General features: G+C 41.9%; 1 protein-coding gene across 5 annotated transcripts in view; it reads left to right on the top strand.

Annotated features, from left to right (window-relative positions):
• The window catches only part of dagla (diacylglycerol lipase, alpha), a 174,089-nt gene that overhangs the window by 117,812 nt on the left and 34,889 nt on the right, over positions 1-21,388 (top strand). For all 5 annotated transcript variants that reach the window (XM_055649552.1, XM_055649551.1, XM_055649554.1 and 2 more), the window contains 5 exons: positions 277-415; positions 4,874-4,961; positions 13,855-13,989; positions 15,176-15,253; positions 20,534-20,658. In XM_055649552.1, the coding sequence (XP_055505527.1) occupies positions 277-415; positions 4,874-4,961; positions 13,855-13,989; positions 15,176-15,253; positions 20,534-20,658 (565 nt within the window). The remainder of the gene's footprint in view (positions 1-276; positions 416-4,873; positions 4,962-13,854; positions 13,990-15,175; positions 15,254-20,533; positions 20,659-21,388) is intronic.

The following is a 21,388-nucleotide window of genomic DNA, read 5'->3' as shown; positions in this document are numbered from 1 at the left end:
ACTATTCATTGCTAGTGCACTGAATAAATTAAATAATGCAATGGAACACAACACTAAGGCTGAGTAATATAAATAAAACAAACTAAAGAGATGTCAAGCCAAAACAATGTATATGCATTTTTAAAGAAGCTTACAAATATGTTATATTTATTAACGCCCTCGCTCTTAAATTTATATATATATAAAACAGGCAAAATTGTAATATTTCATCTTGAACAATTCAGGATTGCTTGCTAATTTACTTATATTTCTGTTCTGACTTCCTTTTGCTTCTAGGAATTGTAGCCTGTAATTGGGTTGTTATTCTGAGCGTCTGCATCACTGTAATGTGTGTCTTTGACCGAACGGGAAGAACGTTTGTGAAACTTCACGCAACCAAACGGCGTCAGCGAAATCTCCGAACATATAATTTACGGTAAGACGCACTCGTTTATAAACCTCTGACATTATATTGTGGTGCAACAATTAGGAAATTGTGATGTAAATTAATTATATTAGGCGCTTCCAAGTATACTCATTAACTTCGATGCTGAGATCTACTCTCTTCTAAAGTCGTAAACCCATTTAGCTTTTGTATTGTTTAAGAAAGAACTGCAGATGCTGGAAAAATCTAAGGTAGTCAAAAATGCTGGAGAAACTCAGCAGGTGAGGCAGCATCAATGGGGCGAAGGAATAGGTGAAGTTTCCGGTCGAGACCCTTCTTCAGTCTGATGTGTGGTGGGGATGGAGGGGAAGAAGAAAGGATGTGCGAGAGCTTGGATGGGGAGGGGAAGGAGAGAGAAAGCAAGGACTACCTGAAATTGGAGAAGTCAACGTTCATACCCCTGGGGTGTAAACTGCCCAAGCGAAATTTGAGGTGCTGCTCCTCCTATTTGGTTAATGCGAATTGAGTGGAGGTGTTGGGCAAAGCAATTGCCAAGCCTGCGCTTGGGCTCACCGATGTAGAGCAGTTGACACCTAGAACAGCGGATGCAATAGATGAGGTTGGGTGCAGGTGAACCTCTGCTTCACCTGGAAAGAGTGCTTGGGTCCTTGGATGGAGTCGAGGGGGGAGGTGAAGCGACAAGTGTAGCTCAGTTCGCATTAACCAACTTGATCTCCTGGTGACTCAGCACCAACTCACCCTCCCATTCAGAATCCGACCTTTCTGTCCTGGGCCTCCTCCATGGCCACAGTGAGTCCCACCACAAATTGGAGGAGCAGCACCTCATATTTTGCTTGGGCAGTTTACATCCCAGTGGTATGAACATTGACCTCCAATTTCAGGTAGTCCTGGCTTTCTCCCTCCTTCCCCTCCCTTTCCCAGCTCTCCCACAGCCTACTGTCTCCTCCCCTTCCTTTCTTCTTCCCACTCCCCCCATCCCCGCATCAGTCTGAAGAAGGGCCTCGACCCCAAACTTCACCTATTCCTTCGCTCCATCGATGCTGCCTCACCCTCTGAGTTTCTTCCACATATTTGTCTACCTTTAACTTTTGTATTGGAAACTTTCCTACGAACCAGTCACTGCATTTCACAGTAAATTATTGCACATGAGCACTGGATGACCAACTTGAGAGGGAGAGAGGGCTTTCCAAATACAATGTATTGTTTTCTGGGAACTCTGTAACTTAGATATTTACCCCAAATGTTGCTGTTACTGAGCGTTGTATCGCATAATGTTCTGCAATACAAGCAGAGTATTTGTGCTGAAGTATGTTAATTTCAGTGTTTCAATGGGTTGACATATGTACCCATATAATATGCACTGAATAATCAATTTCTGAATTTATGTAGAGATACAGCATGGATACAGGCCTTTTGGCCCACTGACTCCAAGCCGACCCCATCGATCACCCGTATACTACTTCTATCCCACTTTTGCATCCTACACATTAGGGGCAATTTACAGAAGCCAATTAACCTACAAACCTGCGTGTCTTTGGAATATGTGAGGATACTGGAGCACCTGGAGAAAAGCCGTGTGGTCACAGGGAGAATATTCAAACTGCACAAATAGCACCCATAGTCAGGATTGAACCTGGATGTCTGGCACTTTGAGGCAACAGCTCTGCCGCTGCGCCGCTGTGACACTTTAATTAGAAACATACTTATGCTAGTCAATAATATGTAAGCAACATGTTAGATTTTTCACCATAGCTGCTTGTAGCTATTTTTCAGTGTAGATAATGGTGAAAAACAGCAAATGAGATAAATCATTTTTTTGGTTTCTTGATTAATGAGCACTGCTCATTCTCCCAGGTTTTGAAATTGGCAATGATCCCATCTTCATTTGATATTCATTTGATCAATCACACAGGATCTTGCTTAAGGTCAACATCTCCCATTTAGCAATGGCCTCTCAAACTTGCAGTGGCACCAGTTCAGACAATGTACCTATGCCTTGAGTGGAGCTTGCACCCATATTCAGCTGACACCCGTTGAAACAAACTAAAAATAGCCACCTGACCTTTGGAGGCGAGGATATCTACATGCTTTGCACGAGAGTGTATCGTAATTTAAGATCTGGGACTTCGCAGAATCATTTATTTTGATTTCACAAGCAAAAAAATTCACATAATAGCAATTTGCAATTTAGTGAAGTGAAAAGCACAGGCTAACATGAAGAAATGCTCTAGTCGGAATTAGGCATCTACAGATATATTTAATTTGGAGGTTAATACTCTTCAAGAAATGGCTTCATTGACAACTAGGAGTTTATCAGGAGGTATTCCGAGGCATTCTATCTAAGATCCCCATCCCACCTAAAATGTTGGTCTCCAGCCGATATCATTTGGAGCAATTTTTAGTTTGCGAGATTTTCACTTCAAATTTATGCCCCATATTCTACATTGTTGAGCAGCTAAAAGATGCTCACTATCGCTGTTATGTATAAAACTGTTCATTTGCTCAGACCAAAATAGTACCTGTGTCTGTGTATCTATAGTGTCAATGTCCAAAGGAAAGAAGCATAACATGAGAGGAAAATTTGGGTGGAAAGCCACTTGTTGAAACTTACTGCTGCTGGCTCTTGATATCAGCATGTCTAGCTATATTGTTGAAATTGGCAGAATGATTAGGAGCTGGGAAGAATCAAGAATCCATTGCTCTCCAAAAACACTTGTGATATATTACGTTTGTTCAGAGTTTGAAATGAGGGTGGCAATGTAGTGTGTAACAGTCTCACAGCTCCAGTGATCCATTCTGAGCATTGGTGTTGTCTGGTGGAGTTTGTAGATTCTCCCTATGACTGTGTGTATTCCCTCGGGTGCACCAGTTTCCTTCCACATTCCAAAAACATTGATGGTGAATTGTCCTTTGTGTAGGAGGGTGGTACGAGAATTGTATGGGGCGGGGGAGATGGAGGGTGTTACTGGTCATGTGTGAGAAAATATGTTACAGGGGAATAAGTGGAATGGGTTAAAGGGAATTGCTTTGAGACCTTAGATAGACTCAGTGGGCCAAATGGCTTCCTTAGTTCAGCAATGTTATAAAATTTGGAGATTTAAAAAATCAAGTCTGCAATTTATCCCATCAGATAAAGCATAAAAAGAAGTTTAATTTGACACCTAATTCACTTTCATATCTTCAGTATTAAAAAAGTTATGGCCATTTTCATACTCGGAAATTAGCATCTTGTTCCCTATTGCTTTTCCATTGACTTAACACAAAAGCTGTAATCGAGGACAGTCAAAAGCCCATAACTTTCTTAAAAATTAAGAAAACCGAAAGAAATGTTCAGTTATTATAGATTGAAACATTCTGAAACAAATATGAAACAATCTTACTTGAATGACCTGAAATTAAAGCATATAATTAGTTAGTTACCCAATTGTAGCTAATTACAAAATTAAATTACAAGATCTGAACATCTATCCATTTCTTAAGAAAATATTAACATTAAAAAAAATAAAAAAAAATGAAATGATTCAATTTATTGTCATTGTCAGTGTACAGTACAGAGACAACGAAATGCATTTTTAGCATCTCCCTTGAAAGGGAGACACAGGGCGTCGCGGTGTGCCCGCGCCTGCCGCCGTAACATTCCATTACAGGCAAAGGTGGGTGAAGTGTCTTGCCCAAGGACACAACGACAGTATGCACTCCAAGCGGGATTTGAACCGGCTACCTTCCGGTCGCCAGCCGAACTCTTAGCCCATTGTGCTATCTGTCGTCCTGAAATAGCCTAAGTGTCCAAATAGCATTCACACGAGAATTCACAATATAACATGATTTTTAAATCTCATTGTCATGAATTTATAGGCCAAATGGAAGGTATTTAGAGTTTAATTCCCGTAAATTAATGGCCATTTTAATCATCTTGCGAGTGGGATTGTGTGGAACGTGATCGATTGGAACGTTGCGGTGAAGTTATACCCTATATCGGCAGGAAAAATACTGCCGGTTCGTATGGGGCCTAAATCACCTTTTTGCAACGTAAAATTTGGATTAAGGTCATCCTAAGAAGCACGTTTATATGTAAAATAAACGGCTTTCCTTTAGCTGTCCCGTACCTGAAATCTGTCCCCGTTGTCGGCGTTCACGACATGAGAAGCTAATTTTTATTTTACGCCAGCACTGAAATTGTCCCGCGATTTAAAATAAAAAATTCACAGTCGGAACAAATCTACAGCATAAGCTCACACCCCGAGAAAATAAAACTCCGGCAGGCAGGAAAAAACACATTTTAACCCCCCCCCCCCCCCCCCCCCTCCCCTCAAAGGAGCCAAAGTAGCGCACACGGCCAGTGACCGAACTGCAGCGCCGCTGAAGGTAAGTTTTGTAACATACCTACTTAGTTGCAAAAAAAAAGTGTATACTAAGGAAGACATTTTCAAAACTGAACAATCTGCCTAATGTGTTAAACTTGAAGACTAAATATGTTTATAAATACAGTCATCGGTTGGAAGAGGAACAGGCTAGTAGCTGGAGTCGACGACTGAAATTCTTCCTTTGCTGCACCAGGACGCAGGATACCCAGAGTGTAAGTATCATTGGTATTCTCATTGGTATTCTCATTTGGCACCTTAACTCTCTGTGTTGATAAATAAGATTCAGCAGATGCTTATAGTTGATGTCTACTTTGAGGGCAACCCCCTCCCACGATCAGTGATCGCTCAGTGATCGCTCAGCACCCCCCCCCCCCCACTTTCAAAAACATTCCGTGGCCCCTGGCTCAGACAGAGAGCACTGCCAGATGTGAGCGGGGAAGTTGTCCGTGATGCCTGGATCCTAATGCTCAACGCTTCGTGTTTCGGAGTTGGCATGTTATTGATTTGTGATTAGCTTGAGATGTAATTAGCTGACAAAACATTATTTTATTAATCTGGTATATCCAGGGGGATGGGATAAGTGTAATATTAAAATGACATGCAAGGTGTCAGGCTGTCTGTCACAACATCCAGCCCTGATAACCCATTATTTCCTTCAGTTAAATATTGGGAAGGTAGCACTATTATCATTTGCCACTCAACTATTATGTTTGTTTACCTCACTGAGATTACCTTTCTAACCTCCCCCAAATCTTTGACAGGTTGAATAGAAATGTCCCCAATCTCATTGTTTTATTAATTGAACACGTAGATGAACATCCTCAAGGAGTGTAATCAAAATGAAAACTGATTTAGATGCGATGTTTAAGAGCTTGTTCAAAGAAGGGGTATATTTTAAACGAGTGACAGACATACTTGCAGGGGAATGTGTGAGGAGGTTATTATTTGTCTTTAGTTTTAGCTTGAACCAGGATATCTGAAGATTCAAAGTTTAATATAGTAATTGTGCTGATACTGACTCCAACCAACCACGTAATGAATATCATCCATTCCGGAGGTTTTATTTTTCTGATGCCATTTAAACTTCACTTGATTTTGTTCGGTAAAGGGGAGCATTGGAATAAAAATTTGCCCTTGGTGCATATTAACTGTAATATAATAATGTATGCATGTTGGTAGGTGCAATCAAAACAAAGATCTTTTTATCATTGTTGTCTTATGCTTACCACAGAAAATATTATGTACTCTCAAGATCACATTAAATAGAATATTATTGCTTAAATATATAGTTATTGGACTTTGCATTTCGGAAAAGTCCCAGCTGCTAGGAAGACAGCAAATTACTGAAAATATTAGGGGTGAAAATGATTTCAGGACAGTTTGTAGGAAAATGAAGGAAATACTAACAGAATACTGAGTGAGTGGGTATAATTTTATGGATGAGAAATTGTGTTCAACCAATTGATGACTTATTTGACAAAGTAACTAGCATGTTAGATAACAAGGAAGCCAATGGATGTTGCAAACTTTGTTATGCAAAATTTGGTCTGTGAAGTTCCCCATAAAAGATTTCCACATTAGATAAGCACCAGTGGACTAGGTTAAGTCCAGGGGGTCAGATATGGGGTTTTATGTGCGAGCCAGATATATTGTCAGTGCAGAGGGGTTAGATATGCAAAAAAAGTAATGATGATAAAGGAAACACGCCATTGTAAGCTGTTTGTAGGGTGAAAATGAGAAGCTGGTGCGACTTGGGTGGGGATAGCGAGAGAGGAAATGCTGGGTTTACCTGAAGTGAGAAAAATCAATATTCATACCATTGGGCTGTAAGCTGCCCAAGCGAAATATGAGATGCTATTCCTCCAATTTGCGTTTAGCCTCACTCTGACAATGGAGGAGAGCGAGGACAGAAAGGTCTCTGTAGGAATGGGAAGGAAAATTAAAGTGTCCAGCAACCGGGAGATCAGGTTTTTCTGCGAAACGATCGCCCAGTCTGTGTTTGATCTCATCGATGTATAAGAGTCCACATCTTGAACAACAGATACAATAGATGAGGTTGGAGGAGGTGTAAGTGAATCTCTGCCTAACCGGAAAGTACTGTTGGGAACATAATCGAGGAAGGAAGTATAGCGATGGGTGTTGCATCTTCTGCGGTTGCAGGGGATGAGGGGGTGGTTTGGGTGGGAAGGGATGAGTTAACCAGGGAGTTGCGAAGGGAACCGTCTCTTCGGAAGGCGGAAAGGGTTGGAGATGGAAAAATATGGCTAATGGTGCAATCCCGTTGGAAGTGGCGGAAATTTCAGAGGATGATATGTTGTATGCAACGGCTGATGGGGTGGAAGGTAAGGACTAGGAGGACTCTGCCTCTGTTGCGACTAGGGGGTGGGGGAGAAAGGACGGAGCTGCGGGGTACCGAGGAGACACGAGTGAGGGCCTCATTTATGATGGGAGAGGGGAACCCCTGTACCCTAAAGAATGAGGACCTCAGATATTCTAATATGGAACACCTCATCTTGGGCACAGGTGCGGTGTAGACGGAGGAATTGGGAGTAGGGGTTAGCATGGAACACCTTCGCTCAGCAGGCGTGAACCAACCTGATCTCCTGGTTGCTGGCCACTTTAATTCTCCTTCCCGTTCCTACACAGACTTTCTGACCTCTGTCTCCTCAATTGTCAGGGTGAGACTAAACGAAAATTGGAGGAACAGCAGCTCATATTTCACTTGGACTGCTTACATCCCAGTGGTATGAATATTGATTTCCCTCAGTTAGCCCAGCATTCCCTCTCTCTCTCTCTATACCTCCCCCACCCAAGACGCACTAGCTTCTCATTTTCACCCTACAAACTGCTTACAATGGCCTGTTTCCTTTATTATCGTTACCTTTTTGCATATCTTTCATTCATTGTTCTTTATCTCTCCACATCACCGTCGATATTACTGATTTTAGATGATCAGTCATGATCATATTGAATGGCGGTGCTGGCTCGAAGGGCCTAATGGCCTATTCCTGCACCTATTTTTCTATGTTTCTATATAATCATACGCTCGAAATTGGAGAGAGTTGTGATTCTTTGTATTTCTGGCACTTTATGGGATGAGAATAAGAGTTTTATATGAATAAATAAATAAATGTGTTACAAACCGGCGATGTAGATGTGTGGAATGGACCTCAAGTGAAGCAAAAGAGGGCACTTTAAGTCTAGCAGGAAGACTTGTAAATCAGCAGCATTGGTGAGCAGATCAGAATTCTAAAGCTGTGGTAGCATCACTGAGAATTGTAGGACCCAACCCTGGATACCAGGTTACAGGCACAGGAAATGCCTGAGAAAAGAAAGACTTTGAATTGAGATGCTCCTGACTGAATACTTTGTCCAAAACCAGCACTTTTCACGCAGAGGTTACAAAGGCAAACAGAGTGACTTCAGGTGCCTCGGGATAACAGCCAACTAATGAGTCAGAGGGAGCAGGCGTTAAACAAAATGATCTCTGAAAGGGCACAGAACGTTCTGCATTCCACTAAGTTCATGCATCCTGATAGGAGCAGCATTGGAAAACAAACGCTACTCAGACACAGCTGGTTATTGGCAGTTCTGGAGAACATGATCAGGTGAACAAATGTTATGCTCATACACAAAAAGCATGAAAAATATTTTTCAGAGTAGATAATGGTGACAATTGATATAAATGATGAGAATGTGCCTGAACAAAGCAAAGCATAGCATATTAACAAACCTAATGCTGCAACATTTGGTTTAGTGGTACAAAAGTTGCAAGATCACTTTAATCTTAAACTCACAAAAGTTGTGGAAAGCTATTGAATGGAACGTAGAATCAATGAAAAAAAGCTACGGCAGGGAAAATTTACCTAGTGCTGATACTACTGAGAATGATGGTGAGTTTGTTTGGCATTTTCTCCACCAGTTGCAATGTTGGAAGTATCAAGTAAGCAGCATATTGCTGCATTGTGGGTGAAGATACACATCTCAGCAAGTTCAGCCAAGCAACACAGAATGCAATGATCCTGAATCCCTCTTTTCTCTGTGTCCACCTGGACATTCACCCAATTCCCCCTTCCCCTCCATCTGCCTTCACAATTCACAATTCTTCTATCAATATCTCACACCTTTTGTCTTTTCATATCTGGCCTTTCAACAACCAGCTATCAAAAAAGACCGTTGCCTGTACCCACTTATCGCTGACCAGGCTTTGTCCTACCAATCCTTTCCTCCAGCTTCTCTTCCCTGTCCACCACCACAATCAGTCTAAAGAAAGGTTCCAACCTGAAATGTCACCTATCATGTGATAGGAGCAGAATTAGGCCATTCGGTCCTTGAAGTCTACTCTGCCATTCAATCATGACTGATCTATCTCTCCCTCCTGTCCCCATTTCCTGCCTTCTCCCCATAATGTCTGACACCAGTACTAATCAAGAATCTATTTATCTCTGTCTAAAAAAATGTCCACTGACTGTTCCATGTTCTTCAGAAATGCTGTTCTTCAAACACGCTGAGCTACTCCAACACTTTGTGTCTTTTACTGTACTATATTGAAGAGTTTAGGACAGGTGAAATATTTAGTAAGTCATGGAAGTCAGCAAATACACCTATCAATGGTTGAGCTGATTACACTAATGGAGACATCTAACACGGTGGAGCTGCAAAGTATAAGATGAGCTCACTGCCTAGATGAACATGGGCAATTTGCTACTGCCAGCATTTCAAGTTCATTTTCTACAAAGTGTGCCATCAACTCAACTCTGAATTTGGCCTGACCTCAGTGGATTGAGGTATATTCACAGGAGAACTTGCAATTATTCAAGCCAATATCTTGAGACACCAGGTGTAAAGTTATCACTTTCAAAAGCATTACCAATTTATATTTTCATAACTATCATATGTCTAGTGATTTTAAACCATTATCAGTAATTACTTACTAGTTAGAACTGTGCCCTCCAATTTTAGCATTTCACTTTATCACTTACGTGAGCACAATTAAATTAAAAACAGTACCTGTACTACCACAGAATTTCCACGGTTTAAAAAATTCAAAAGTAAAAATGCTGGAAATATTCAGGGGGTCAGGTAGCATTTGCGAAAAGAAGGAGTTTGTTAACATCTCGGGTCACCAAGCCTTCATCGGAGCTGAAGGGATTTTAAACAGACTGGAGATTAGTGGGAAAGAGAAAGAACAAAAGGAAGCAAAATCATTGGGAAAGTGAAGGCTGAACTATTTCCATCACTTTCAGTTTCTGGTATTTGTAGTATTAGATGTGCTGTTCCTTTTGTTTTATTCTTCCCGAAATTCGTGAAAGCATTTTATTTAATTAGTAATGATCTGTTCCACCTGGTTGATTTTAAGGCAGGAATGTGGAATAGGAAACTGGTAAATCAGGCTGAAGGTACAAAAGTCCTTCAGCAGGATAAATATGTCTTAATTGCATTATTCAAAACTTAATTTAGAGGCCAAATTTTATTGCATACCTTTGCACTGACAGTCTATCTTTTTTTTTGAACAATTTCATGACTGAAATGAAGGCAAGTAAAATTTGATTGGAATATGTTGATTACTTTCTGTTTCGTTGTCCTAGGAACAGGTGTACTGTGTTCTGAGATTTCTATTCCTACAATTAAAATCCCAAAATAGCATTTGTTGTGAGTACAATAATATGGAGCTGTCAGTGTGGGTTCGTCACTGATAAAGTAGACAGTCAATTAGGTGCAGGCTACCAGATAGGTGGTGATTAACGTAGATTCTGGCAGCATCATTTGTGATTATAGTTTCACGAGTTTCACTTTATTGTTCCTATAAAGAATACTGTAAATAAATGGATATCTGTGATACACTGCGTCATATTGATGACAGTGGACATTACTGGAACTTTGTGCAAAAGACCACTATTGTCCTATCAGCTTTGAGATTACTCAAATATTGCAGCTGTGGTGCACAACATCTGGTGTGCGGGATGATTCTGAATGGGATAATTTTGGCGGCACAGTGATGCAGCGGTAGAGGTGTTACCTTACAGCACCAGAGACCCAGGTTCGATCATGACTGCGGGTGCTGTCTGTACAGAGTCTGTATGTTCTCCCTGCGAACACATGGGTTTTCTCCGGGTGATCCAGTTTCCTCCCACATTTCAAAGACGTACAAGTTAGTAGGTTAATTGGCTTTGGTAAGTTGTAATCATTTTCTCTAGTATGTATGATCGTGTTGATGTATGAGATGATCGCCATTCAGTGTGGACTTGCTGATGAGCTTGTTTCCATGTTTTATCTCTAAAGTCTAAAGTAAGGGCCGTTTAGGCTTGTGTTTGCTCACCTATTCTCTTGCCATGCTCGTTATTCCAGCTGTCGGCTTGTCAACATGATTTCGTATTTTGCAGGACTGCCTCAACTATTTAAAAAGAGCAACCTGTGTGTAGGGACCAGGAGCTTGTGGCTGAAGACCCAAGATATGATTGGATTTTTATTATTGAATACTTCCTTTCCCCACCCCATGTTAATACCCCTCTGTATCACCCTGTGCTGAGCACCATGCCCTTCTTAGCTAGGAGCCATGAGCACAGGGCTGGGATACACAGGAATCAGCATTCCATGGACCATGTAAAGCCTTTCTCTCAACTTAATAGCCTTCATTCATATCCAGCTGGAGATCCAACTGTACTCCAGAACTGCCACTGGAAAATAAATACAGTAACGGTGGATGCACGGCTGTGACTGTATTACACTTGCGTACAGTCCTCTGGGCACAGGTCTGGCAAGGTAGAAATGTCCCATTGGAAATGGGGACTGAAAATGGGATCAGAGACTAGAAAAGTAAGGGTGCAGTAGGAATTGCAATAAGTAGAGCTGCAAAAACCTGACTAATGGAAACACAAGGAACTGCATATGTGGAAATCATGCTGGAGTAACCTAGTGGATTAGACAGCATCTCTGGAGGACATGGCGATATGTCTCAGGTCAGGATCCTTCTTCAAAATCACATAAAATCAGCGATACCATTATTTGACTGTACAAGCTATCGTAAGGAGTGCTGGGGGTGAGGTCCTTGTGTACATTGTTCAGAGGCTTGGTCACCACTCGTGATTGATAGTGTTCACAGGACAGCTGCTAAAAAGAGATCTTGATGTAATTGCCAGCTGTGTTGCCATGTTAACCAACTGGTGGATTGGATTGAATATAATCTGGTCCATTATCTCGTGTTTCTCTTGAGAGTAATGTTAATCTGTAGTTCTCTTACTTTCTACTAATACACAGCATGATTACTTTTAAACCATGTGGTTCTGTTATGTTGAAATATTGCACATTGCCATGCATACTTTATAATATAATGACTTCCATAGGGATGTATAAATATATTTAAAATTTATACGTTGGATTGAGCTGATTTAAATCAAAAACTGTCTTTCCACTTCTTGTTTTTTTTTAATCTAGTCTTTCACTTATTGCTCACTTTTTATTTAATGTCAACTTTATTATATTCTTCTGTATTTCTTTATGGTTATTGACTGAGAATGTATTTGTTTTCTTTTGTTTGAATACAATATAAGGTGCCAGACTAGCTTCAATGGTAACATACTTGATTAATGAAAGTCTTACTGAGAGTCACTTGACTCATGAACAGCTAAAACAGAATTTTCTACTGAGGATATTTACATGCAGATGTTCCTTTGAAGACTAATGGTAGCTGGAAACATACTGAAGAGTGGTCTTGGTTGCCACTGTCTTTGCGTAGAAGATGTTTAGTAAATTGTGTTATGTTCTTTTATTCACAAATTCAATAATCTATATACTTATAAAAGTCTCATCTTGTATGTATGTATGTGTGTGTGCGTGTTTCTGTATGTGTTTTTCTACCTTCGTCAAAACGCTATGCACTAGAGTTGAGATTTTTTACAGATTATTACTCGCATTAACCCAGTCGACGCAATAAACAGGTTCCCTTCACATTTCATGCAATATTTCACATTATTCATCATTAAAGTTTGTTAAAAAGCCAAAACGGCCTTTCAAACAACTCAAGGATTTTTCAAGCCTCTTTGAGTGACGTCATAATGCCCCTGCAAGAGGAGGGGGGTCGCTGCCCTCTCCACCTCCCCAACAGTTTTAACTTCATAAACCACTGATTCTTCGCGGGGGGGGGGGGGGGGGGGGGGGGGGGGGGTCTGGCGCTGGCGGCCTCTGCTACTGGTGCTCTGGGATGAGAGCCTCTGAGGGCGCCGATGGCTGATGAGGAGGGAGACTGGGGGATTGAGGCAGAGGAGGGAGAGTGGGCCTCGCTCGGGTGGGCCCGCAGTCTCACTTGGGTTGGCCTCATTCTAGTCCCCACCTGCCCGTGGTCTTGCTCGGGTTTGTGCCCGCGGCCTCTGCTGCTGGTGCCGCCCGCTGTGAGTCCCGACTGCACCGCCATCACACCGCCCCCCAGCTCCAGCCCCTTCCCCTCTGGTCCCATTCGCTGGCTCCTGCCTCCCTCCACCCCCCCCCCGTGATACCCCCTGCTCCCCCATGGCTATCTCCCCGTCTTTTCTCTGAGCGCTCTCCCCCCCCCCCCACACCCCCCCCCCCCCCCCCCCCCCCCACAACCCCCCCCCCTCGCACACACACCCCTCCCCCTACCCACACCCCCCTCCCCCCACACCCCCCCCCCTCCCCCACCACACGCACCCCCCTTCCCTCCCCTACTCAAACCCCCTCCCCCACTCACACCCCCTACCCCCCACCACCCCACACCCCCCACATCCCCCTCCCATGCTCCCTCTCGGTCCCACCCCTCTCTCCCTCCATAAATTCCATTATTTACCTTGTGGGGGGTGATGGGGGTGATTGGCACCGGGGGCGTCTGTCTCCGGGGTGAGCGCCGACACCGTGCCCCCTCCCCCCCCCGCGTTGGTTGACGGGGCCCACGGGTCCCACTTGGTCTAGTGAAACAATAAATTTTGCCGATAGATACGAGTCCCAGAAATTATTATGTGGTCACATTATTGCTCCTTTCCTAGAATAAATAAGGCACTTTGTATAGCTTTACATGACAACAGTACTTTCTTCACTGTAATAAAATGTATCTTTGTGTTAAATTATCTAATATTGATCCTTTCTAATTTACAGGATGCCTATTCTGAAGTTGCTTTTCTTTTTGCTGAGTTCTTCCGAGACTTGGACATTGTGCCCTCTGACATCATTGCTGGTCTTGTAATGTTGCGACAAAGACAGAGAGCTAAACGATTTGCTGTCTTAGATGAGGTAGGCAATGTGCTTTACTATAGGCTTTGAGTCATCTGCTCAATGAAACACATGGACAGTGTTTTAATTAATATATTCAAACATCTCAAATAATACCTCCCTATTCCTTCTCTCTTTTCTGTGCCCCGTACGTAACCTGTTGTGCACCCATTTTAACACCGCGTTCTTTTCCCCTCCTTTGTACATTTGCCTCTCATCCCTAAATCTAATCTTTAAATTCCCTTTTATCTCCCCCCCCCTCTCTCTCCTCCCCTGCCCCCACCTATATATCTCCCTCTGCCTTTACATTTCATTCCTCTCCTTCTGTGACACCCATTCACCAGACATAAAACTGTTTTTTTTCCATGAGCAGTAGCTCTACTCAATAACCAATGTAGCCTCCTTTTGCTCTGATATTTTATTTCATTGACATGTTTAAACTATAATGTTTTATTCTTAATTAATTACTGTATGTCGTGTTGTTACTTGCGAGCGACTTATAAGCTTCAAAACCTAATGAACTGGAAAAGATCACCAATGCTTCTTCCATACAATTCTCCAAATTATTTGGAAGAATAAGGTAATGAGTAATAGCATTCTCTCTCAGGCTAACAACCCAAACACTGAGGTCCCAATGAGACTCAACCTGTTCTGGATGGTAAGGAGGTTACATGAATGTGTTCAAAGCTTCTTTGAGAAAGTGCACATCTCCACTAACCCCTCTGAGTTTTTGGTCCAAGAGTGCTCAAATGAAGAAGAAACATTTGGGATAGTATTGAGATATGAAGGCTGTAAGATTTGAGGAGATTATGTGGATAACAAGGAGTGACTTTAGACTTTACTTTAGAGATACAACGAAGAAACAGGCCCACTGAATCCGCATCGACCAATGATCATACCATACACTAACACTATCCGACACAGTGGGGTCAATTTGACCTAAGCCAATTAACCTATAAACCCGTATGTCTGGAGTATGGGAGGAAACCGGAGCCACCGAAAAAAAACCCACGTGGCCACAGGGAGAACATCCAGACTCCGTACAGACAGCACCCGTAGTCAGGATCAATCCCGGGTCTTTGGTACTGTAAGGCAGCAGCTCCACCTCTACAGGGATGAAAAGACATGATGATCATAAGTACAGGCCCATGGTGTTGGAATACTCTGATTAAGGTAACAGAATTTTATTTATTTATCTCTCATCTAGGCAAATAATGACATTTTGGCCTTTCTATCGGGAATTCCAGTTACCAGAAATACGAAGTACCTTGACTTGAAAAATGCCGTGAGTGTTTTTTTAAACATTTTTGGACATTGTGGAAGATTTTGGCCTAGTGCTGATATGTAATGTATCCTGAGCTACAGGACAATGAAATCTGAATATTTAAGAAGGAACTGCAGATGCTGGAAAATCGAAGGTAGACAAAAGTGCTGGAGAAACTCAGCGGGGGCGGCAGCATTTATGGAGCGAAGGAAATAGGCAACGTTTAAGGCCAAAACCCTTCTTCAGACTTCAGAAGGGTTTTGGCCCGAAACTTTGTCTATTTCCATCGCTCCATAGATGCTGTCGCCGCCGCTGAGTTTCTCCAGCACCTTTGTCTACGTATGAAATCTGAATGTGATTTATTCTGCAATCCAGTTTTCTTGTCAACTAGCTATTATAGTGAATTCCTGTATTCTGAGAACAAAATAGATCTGTGTGGAGGGGAGCTGGGCGAGTGAGTGGGCCAAATGAGGGGAGAGAGAGAAGTGGCTTCTGACTCTGGAAACCCACAGCTGGAATGAACTCGCAGGCGGGCGGGGCTTCACGAGCTGCATCGACAGTGAGGAGAAGGTTCAGCACGTGAGGTGCCGCTGACACCGCGATGTGCAGAACAAAGATCCTATGAGCGGAAACCCACGCTGAATGAACGCGCAGGCAGGCGGAGCTGAAGAATCTTTGTTCTGCAGAACTTTCTCGATCTCTCTTCGCTGACACCGCGATGTAATCCACGGGGGGGGGGGGGGGGGGGGGGGCCCAGGAGGCGGGTGGGCCTGGATTGGTGGGCATTGTGACGTCAGCAGCTGACGTCACAATGGCAAGCGACGATTATATTTTAAACAGTGAGTTTTGTGAACATCTTTATTCAAAATCTGTGGAAATAATTGACCGAATTTAGAGTGGAGTGCATTTATGAGATCATAAGTTAAACCCCGACTGAAATTGTAAAAATCTCCGCGTTTTTGCGTCTGGTTTTCGAGGAGATATGTTTCAAAGGCAAAATGACATATACCCCATACACACACACACACACACACACACACACACACACACACACACACACACACACACACACACACACACACACACACACAGATTTACACACACAAAAACACACACAAAAAAGTATATAGATATTGAGGACTGAGATGAAAAAAAGTTTGATCACCTAGATGGTGGTGAATCTATGGAATTCTCTGCTTTAGGAAGGATAAAGATATGAGTTTAAGAAGAGAGCAAAAACAATGATCAAAAAGAATAAGGCATGGGATCCACATTGTCTTGGTAGATTGGATTCAGAACTTGCTACCCAGAGAAAACAAAGGTTAGCAGCAGAAGGGTATAGTTATGGCTGGAGGTCTCTGACCAATGACATTCTGCAAGGGTCATTGATGGGACCTCTGTTCTTGATGTATATGAATAATTTGGGTGAAAATGGAGATGGGAAATTGGCAGAAAGTGAAGAAAGCTGTATAGCAGGATACAAATCAGTTACACATATGGGTGGAGATATTGGTGTCCTAGTCCATAGCTTCCAGAAAGTACCCAAACCTTGTAGATAGAATGGTAAAGAAGATATTTGATATCTTCAGGTAAGTCATTGAGTAAAAGGGTCAGGAAATTGCAGCTTTATAGACCTTGTTTAGACCAAATTTGGATTATTGTGTGCAGTTCTGGTCACCCACTTACAGAATTCTTTTGATAGAGTGTGGAAGGGATTCACCAGAATGCTACCTGAATTACAGTATAACAGCTATAAGAAGGTTGTACAAACAAATGTTTTTCTCTGGAGCATCAGAGTCTCAAGAGAGACCTGATTGAAGTATATAAAATTATGAGCGGCATAGATATCTAGTCAGAACCTATCCCCCGAGGTTTTAAAGTAGAGTGGTTGGTACCGGGATTAGTTGCCAGTTGATGGTGGAAGCAGATAAAATGTTGATGTTTAAAGAGGATTTTAGATGGGAACGTGGAAATGAAGGGAATATGAATATGGATCATCTGCCGACAGAAGGAATTAGCTTTATTTGGCATCATGTTTGGCACATACACATTGGCCGAAGGGCATGTTCCTGTGCTGTATGGTTCTATTTTCTAAAGCATTGATATATAGGTTCAGCCATGATTGTAAGGAATGGATGAGCAGGCATGAAGAATTGAATGAACTACTCGTGCTCCTATTTTCATCTCATCAGGGCAATCCCATTAGTTCCTCCGCCTTCTCGTTACCTCCCAGTAACCCTGCAACGCATTCTATTTTCACAAATACCCATCAACTCCCCTATCGATACTTTCTGCCATTAGTTTAGTTTAGTTTAGAGGTCCAGCACAGAAGCAGGCCCTTCGGCTCTCCGAGTCCGTGCCGACCAACAATCCCCACATATTAACACAATCTTACACACACTAGAGGCTATATACAATTATACCAAGCTAATTAACCTACAAACCTGTACGTCTTTGGAGTGTGGGAGGAAACCAAAGATCTCGGAGAAAACACACATGGTCACCCGTAGTCATGATCGAATTGTGGGGGGCAGCAACTCTACAGCTGCGTCACCGTGCGGCTCCCCACAAGATAATTTATAGCAGCCAGTTGAAAGGATGTTCCCAACAGACACTGAGAATTAAAAAATAATTTGCCTCTTACCAAGAATATTAGCCACCGACTAGAATGTAACAAGATTTAAAAAAAAATTCTGCCTACCCTAGCATCTTCTGAAAACTTCATTCTTCTGAAATAGCATTTTCCATCAGATATCAGCAATTTTATGGTATTATAACTGAATGGTTTAGTTTATTATTGTTACGTGTACCGAGGTACAGTGAAACATTTTTGTTTGCGTGCTATCAAGTCAAAGAATAGACTCTACATGAATTCAATCAAACCGTTCACAGTGAACAGATAAAGGATACAACATTTAGTGCAAGATATAACATTGAAGTCTGATAAAGTTCAATCAAAGATAGTTCAAAGGACTCCAATGAGATTGATGGGAGGTCAGGAATGCACTCCATCTGATGAAAAGACCATTTAGTTGCCAGGTAACTGCTGGGAAGAAACTCTTCCTGAATCTGGATGTATGCGTTTTCAAATTTGTGTACTTCTTGTCAGATGAGAGTGGAGAGAAAAGGGAGTGACCCAGGTGAGGCTGGCCCTTGATTATGCTGGCGGCCTTGCTGAGGCAGCGTGAAGTGTAGATGGAGTCAATCTAAGTCAGGCTGATTTGTGCGATGGTTTGGGCTACATCCACAACTCTTTGCAATTTCTTGTGGTCTTGGATGGAACCGTTTCAAACCATGCTGTGATACATCCCAATAAGATGCTCAAATTACAAGCTTTGTGTGAGCATTTACACTATGAAGGTTGATTTTTCTGACTTTTTTGATAATTTGTTTCATTCAGACATGTTCTTGACTGTTGTTGACAGCATTTATCATTCTACTGTGAATGTTATATTGCAGTAAATTGATAGAGAATTATGAATCCACTGATGGATCTCTGGCAGTCCTCATTGATTTACAGATGGAAAACCTGTGATGAAATACGCTCAAATTTTCTGTTTTTCTGTCCCAATTGTGAAATTTGACAAACCTGCCAAAAACATGTAGGCGTAATGAAAGGAAGCTTTATTTTGATTCTTCATTAAACATAGAAACATAGAAAATAGGTGCAGGAGTAGGCCATTCGGCCCTTCGAGCCTGCACCGCCATTCAATATGATCATGGCTGATCATCCAACTCAGTATCCTGTACCTGCCTTCTCTCCATACCCCCTGATCCCTTTAGCAACAAGGTCCACATCTAACTCCCTCTTAAATATAGCCAATGAACTGGCCTCAACTATCTTCTGTGGCAGAGAGTTCCAGAGACTCACCACTCTCTGCGTGAAAAATGTTTTTCTCATCTCGGTCCTAAAGGATTTCCCATTTATCCTTAAACTGTGACCCCTTGCCCTGGACTTCCCCAACATCTGGAACAATCTTCCTGCACCTAGCCTGTCCAACCCCCTAAGAATTTTGTAAGTTTCTGTAAGATTCCCCCCTCAATCTTCTAAATTCTAGCGAGTACAATCCGAGTCTATCCAGTCTTTCTTCATATGAAAGTCCTGACATCCCAGGAATCAGTCTGGTGAACCTTCTCTGTACTCCCTCTAAGGCAAGAATGTCTTTCCTCAGATTTGGAGACCAAAACTGTACACAATTGTACTGTACACCATTAAAGGAATATTTTGTTTTAATAAGCTGTTTGGTGTTGACAGAATGAATTTCATTGTGCTGTTTTGTTGCATTGAGAAAATGGTGAACCCCAAATATCCATCAAGGTGGAAATGTTTTGATTTATAGACCAGACATTGAAATGGAATGAAAATTGAGGCAAAGCAGTGCCCTCTACTGGGAGTGAAAACCAAGTGCTGAAAGCTAGTTATTTGAATTATAAAGTATTTGTTGACATTGAATCCTATGGCATCGACAAGTGCATTTGGTCTGAAGTGCCTGAACCAACATGTTGAAGGGACAACCTAATCAGTTCCACTTCCTTTCACTGTAATCGTGCAATTTTATTTCCTTTATAAGCGAGTATCATCACGTTTTGAATGACAGCTGAATCTGATCCCTTCAAAGTACTGTATTTCAAATCATTGTTGTATCATAAATTAATTATTTTCTCATTACTTACTCAAATGTGTCCTTGAGTTATCAACCATTTTGACAGGGAAAACGGTTTAGAAGAACAGAGATTAAGGAGGGCAGATACATGCTTCCAAATAAGTGACAAGACAGAGTATATAGGATGTATGGCCTCATTTAATGCTACAAATTTGTAGAATTTGATGACTTGTGACCTGTCTACTTTGCTCTATCATCTGTAAAAATAAAGTTGTCTAAGTTTAAGATAACTCCAAATTATGTTCATCCATCACCTTTGTCCTCACCGTCCAGACTTAATTTTAATGTTCTCAGTCTGGCCATGTTTCTCACTTTCTCTGCAACCTTCTCCATCCTTCCAGCCAGCCAATATTTCTGCGACCAAATTATGGATATGCCTTCAATTGTATAAGCCCTATGATCTAGAAACAGCATGTGTCCTTTTCCGTCTTGCTCAAAACTTGTTTCTTTGACCAAGTTTTGGTCATTTGCCCTCATATAATAATCCCCTTAAGTGGGCCTGTGGCAAATTTTGTTTGACGATGCTCTAGTGAAGAACTTTGGGATAATTTACTATATTATCTGTACCATGCAAATATATTGTTTATAACAAAATACATTTTTAGTCTTTGAGAAAGTATCTTTTATTTTTTTTTAGCAAGAAATGCACATGTATAAGGAAGTGTGCTACTACATGCACTTTGCGCTGGCTGCCTACGGCTGGCCCTTGTATTTAATGCAAAACCCAACCTGTGGAATCTGCAAACTGGCCAGCTCATGCTCGTGAGTAGCACTCATTTTATTTTATAAACGTGGTGAAATAATTTGACTAAACAAAAAATACCAGTTTTTAATCATTATACCGTTCAATTATTGTGCAAATAGTGTGCATATATGTGCTTAAGCTAAAAAGGATGGCAGCAGGTTAGCTTTCATCAGTTATCATCAGACTTCGGGTGAGGTATAAATCTAAAAAATATGGCTTACCTTGTTCTGATTCTGTGCTTACTTTCTGTGTTCCATTCTCAATGTTGCTGTCGTCTTCCTCTTTTCTTTAATTTAGCCTAATTATCCTCCCATGTATGTTATTCCATTTACTTTTTTCTTTCTTTTCCAAGCCAGTTTCCACCTCCTACTGGAGACACAAGGAAATGCAGATGTTCTTGAGCAAAACATAAAGTGCTCGAGTGGGGTCGGGCAGCATCTGCGGAGGGTAAAGAATGGTGACGTTTTGGGTCGGGACCATTATTAAATTGGTCTGAGGAATGCTTCATGGATCTGGATCTGGAAGTAGTACGCTGAAAATCTCTTGGTAGCGCATTACTCAGCACTTGGACAATTTAACATTTTTATCAGGCCAATTAATCAAACCTGTACGTTTTTGGAGTGTGGGAGGAAACCGGAGATCTGGGCGAAAACCCACGAAGATCACGGGGAGAACGTACAAACTCCATACAGACAGCACCCGTAGTCGGGATCAAACCCGGGTCTCTGGCGCGGCATTTTGCTGTAA

The sequence above is a fragment of the Leucoraja erinacea genome, chromosome 18 (genome assembly GCF_028641065.1).
Source record: "Leucoraja erinacea ecotype New England chromosome 18, Leri_hhj_1, whole genome shotgun sequence".
NCBI lineage: Eukaryota > Metazoa > Chordata > Chondrichthyes > Rajiformes > Rajidae > Leucoraja > Leucoraja erinaceus.
The sequence above is the reverse complement of the archived record's forward strand: the minus strand, read 5'-3'. Positions and strand labels throughout refer to the sequence as shown.